General features: G+C 61.9%; 1 protein-coding gene across 1 annotated transcript in view; it reads left to right on the forward strand.

Moving 5' to 3' along the window:
- The window catches only part of ELF3 (E74 like ETS transcription factor 3), a 3,755-nt gene extending 2,680 nt beyond the window's left edge, over nucleotides 1-1,075 (forward strand). The window contains exons 7-8 of the mRNA XM_007456150.1: nucleotides 239-434; nucleotides 961-1,075. Of these exons, the coding sequence (XP_007456212.1) occupies nucleotides 239-434; nucleotides 961-1,075 (311 nt within the window). The remainder of the gene's footprint in view (nucleotides 1-238; nucleotides 435-960) is intronic.
- The last annotated feature ends 1,624 nt before the right edge of the window (nucleotides 1,076-2,699 follow it).

The raw sequence follows: 2,699 nt of genomic DNA on the forward strand, positions 1-2,699 counted from the left end.
CCCGTGTCTCACCCGCTCTTGTATCCCAGCCAGACATTTGATCAGTACCTGAGCGAGTTAAACCTCTGTGCTAAACCTCTGTGCCGTGCGAGACATGGTCTTCCTGGAGCTTCCCCAGCTGTCCCGTGGGAGAGGCCAGGAGGGAGGCAGCCGCCAGTAGGCTGTGCGCCGGGATGGGCAGCGGTCGTGGGGGTCAGGGGTCGCCTGGGCCGCTGACTGATGGAGCCTGGCCTTGCAGCCCCCAGAGGCACCCACCTGTGGGAGTTCATCCGCGACATCCTCATCCACCCGGAGCTCAACGAGGGCCTCATGAAGTGGGAGAACCGGCAAGAGGGCGTCTTCAAGTTCCTGCGCTCGGAGGCCGTGGCCCAGCTCTGGGGCCAGAAGAAAAAGAACAGCAGCATGACCTACGAGAAGCTGAGCCGGGCCATGAGGTGAGCGGGCGGTGCGGCGCCGGCACCGTCGGAACCTCCCCCTTCCGACGGCTGTGAGTCCCGTGCAGCGAGGAGCCACGGGGTCTGGCCACCTCGTGGACTCAGTGGGAGCCTGGCTGGCCCGCAGCAGAACTTGGTCTGACAGCATTTCTTTGTGTCGCCTGCAAGGCTCGTCCTAAGAAAGGCCCTTGGTGGTAAAAAGGGCAGTAGCCGAGGCCCACACCATTGAAGCCATTAAGTTGCCTGTCTCTGGACCTTGGTTTCCTCGCAGACCATCGCTAAGGTTTCCTCAACCCTAAAATCACGTGGCTTCATGATGGGCCCAGGACAGAGGCGAAAGCCACACGGAAGCCAGGGCATGGCCCGGTGCTCGGGACAGAGCAGGGTGAAGGAGCAGAGGCTCCTCCGTGCAGGAAGTGGCTTGGGCCCAGGTCGGCCGGGCTGCGGCCCAGCGGGGCAGGTCACCTGAGGGTTCCGGGCAGGCGGGCCCCCGCCTGGGCACCTCTGACCACCCTTCTCCCCTCAGGTACTACTACAAACGGGAGATCCTGGAGCGGGTGGACGGCCGGCGGCTTGTCTACAAGTTTGGCAAAAACTCCAGCGGCTGGAAGGAGGAGGAGGTGGCCGGGCATAGGAACTGAGGGTTGGACCGGCCCCGCAACCAAAGCTCGGACCTGAGGCTGCAGCCCCCGGAGGGGACCACCAGGACGCCTGGGCATGCGCCCTGCGCCGTGAAGAGAAGCTGAGGCTCTGGCTCCTGTCGGCCGTCGTCCTGGCACCTGGGGCAGATGGCCTCTGCTCTCTGTTCTCCTCTTGGAATTACAAGCCTGGTGTTTGAGGCCACTTGTGCGCTGGCTGTAGCTGCGCTCACGGCTCCTTCTGTCTGGGCCGCGTCGGACCCGATCAGACCCCAGTGGCAGACACCTCCCTCCTACAGAGGCCGGAGCGGGCTGAGAAGGCTGGGGGCCCTGGGCCCTGAGAAGGGCCCCCTCTTTCTGGACTGGCTTCCCCATCCCCACTCAGTGCTTGGACTCCGCAGGCGGGGGTCAGAGCACTCCGTAATTTATGTGCTATAAATACAGATATGTACATAGAGATCTATTTTTTCTAAGACATTCCCCTCCCGCCCCTCCCTCACCAGGTGCTGGTGGCCACACTGACTGTTCTAGGCCCTCTGCTGGACCAGTGTGGAGCAGGGCGATGCCCTTGGGATGGGGCTCCTGGCTCCCTCCTCCTGTGAATGGGGGCAGAGACCTCCAATAAAGTGCCCTCTGGACTTTTTCTAACCTTTGTCTTAGCTACCTGTATACTAAAGTCTAGAGCTCTGGCCCGGATGTGGGCAATGGGGCTGGGAAAGGGGACCAGGGCAGGGGTCTGCCGGCTGCAGGTGAAGGTGGAGGCTGAGGTTGGGGGAGAGGGAGGGGACGGGTGATCCTTCCCTGGAGCTTGGGCTGACCTGCCGCCACGAGGCACCAGCGGGGCGACCTGGGCCGAGCCAGGCCTCTGCAGCCCGCTGCCCCGCTGTCAGGCCGCTGTGCCCTGGCATCCACTAAGGAGTCTGGAATTGCGTGTCTGGCCTTGTGGAATAGATGTGCATTCCAGCCAAGCTGGCTGCAAGCTGAATATCTGTAAGATGAATCCAAGCTTTCGTTGTCGGACGTGGAATCGGAGTTATGATCTTGCGGAGGGAAAAACAAACAAAGCGAGATGAGTGCTTGAGGACTCGGGGGAGGAGGAATGCCTGGCCTGGTCTACGTGGCACCGCGGACACCGCTGCCACTGCGTGGCCCCCTCCCCACGACGGAGACTGACAGCCCGGGTCACAGACGCAGAGGGAGGCTCGGCTCCCCGGGGACTCAGCCGTGCTCCCTGCCGTCCCCCCAGAGGCTTCTCCAGGGTTGGGGCTCCTCTGACGGTGTCCTCAGCAGACTCCAGAAGGTGCTGCTCTGTCTGCACAGAATGACACATCTGGGTTCAGGTGGGGCTGTAGGTGGGGGGGGGGGGCTCGTGAAGAACGTCTCCCAGAGCGGAGTTCCTTAAGTCTGAGGCCTCAAGTTCCGGGGAGCACTTTAAAAAGCCATTTTGTGCGTTTGCAAGGCTGTTTAGCTGTCTTAGAAATATCAGATTATTCACCAAAGGGATGCGGGTAAGAAAGGGATCTGAGAAAAACAGGTGTGTGCTGGTGTGTGCGTGTGCACGTGTGTGCAGGGGGCTCACTCAGGAGGACAGGGCCTGGGGGCTAGGAGGGTGGGAAGGTCGCTCCGG

The sequence above is a fragment of the Lipotes vexillifer genome, unplaced genomic scaffold (genome assembly GCF_000442215.2).
Source record: "Lipotes vexillifer unplaced genomic scaffold, Lipotes_vexillifer_v1.1 scaffold1201, whole genome shotgun sequence".
NCBI lineage: Eukaryota > Metazoa > Chordata > Mammalia > Artiodactyla > Lipotidae > Lipotes > Lipotes vexillifer.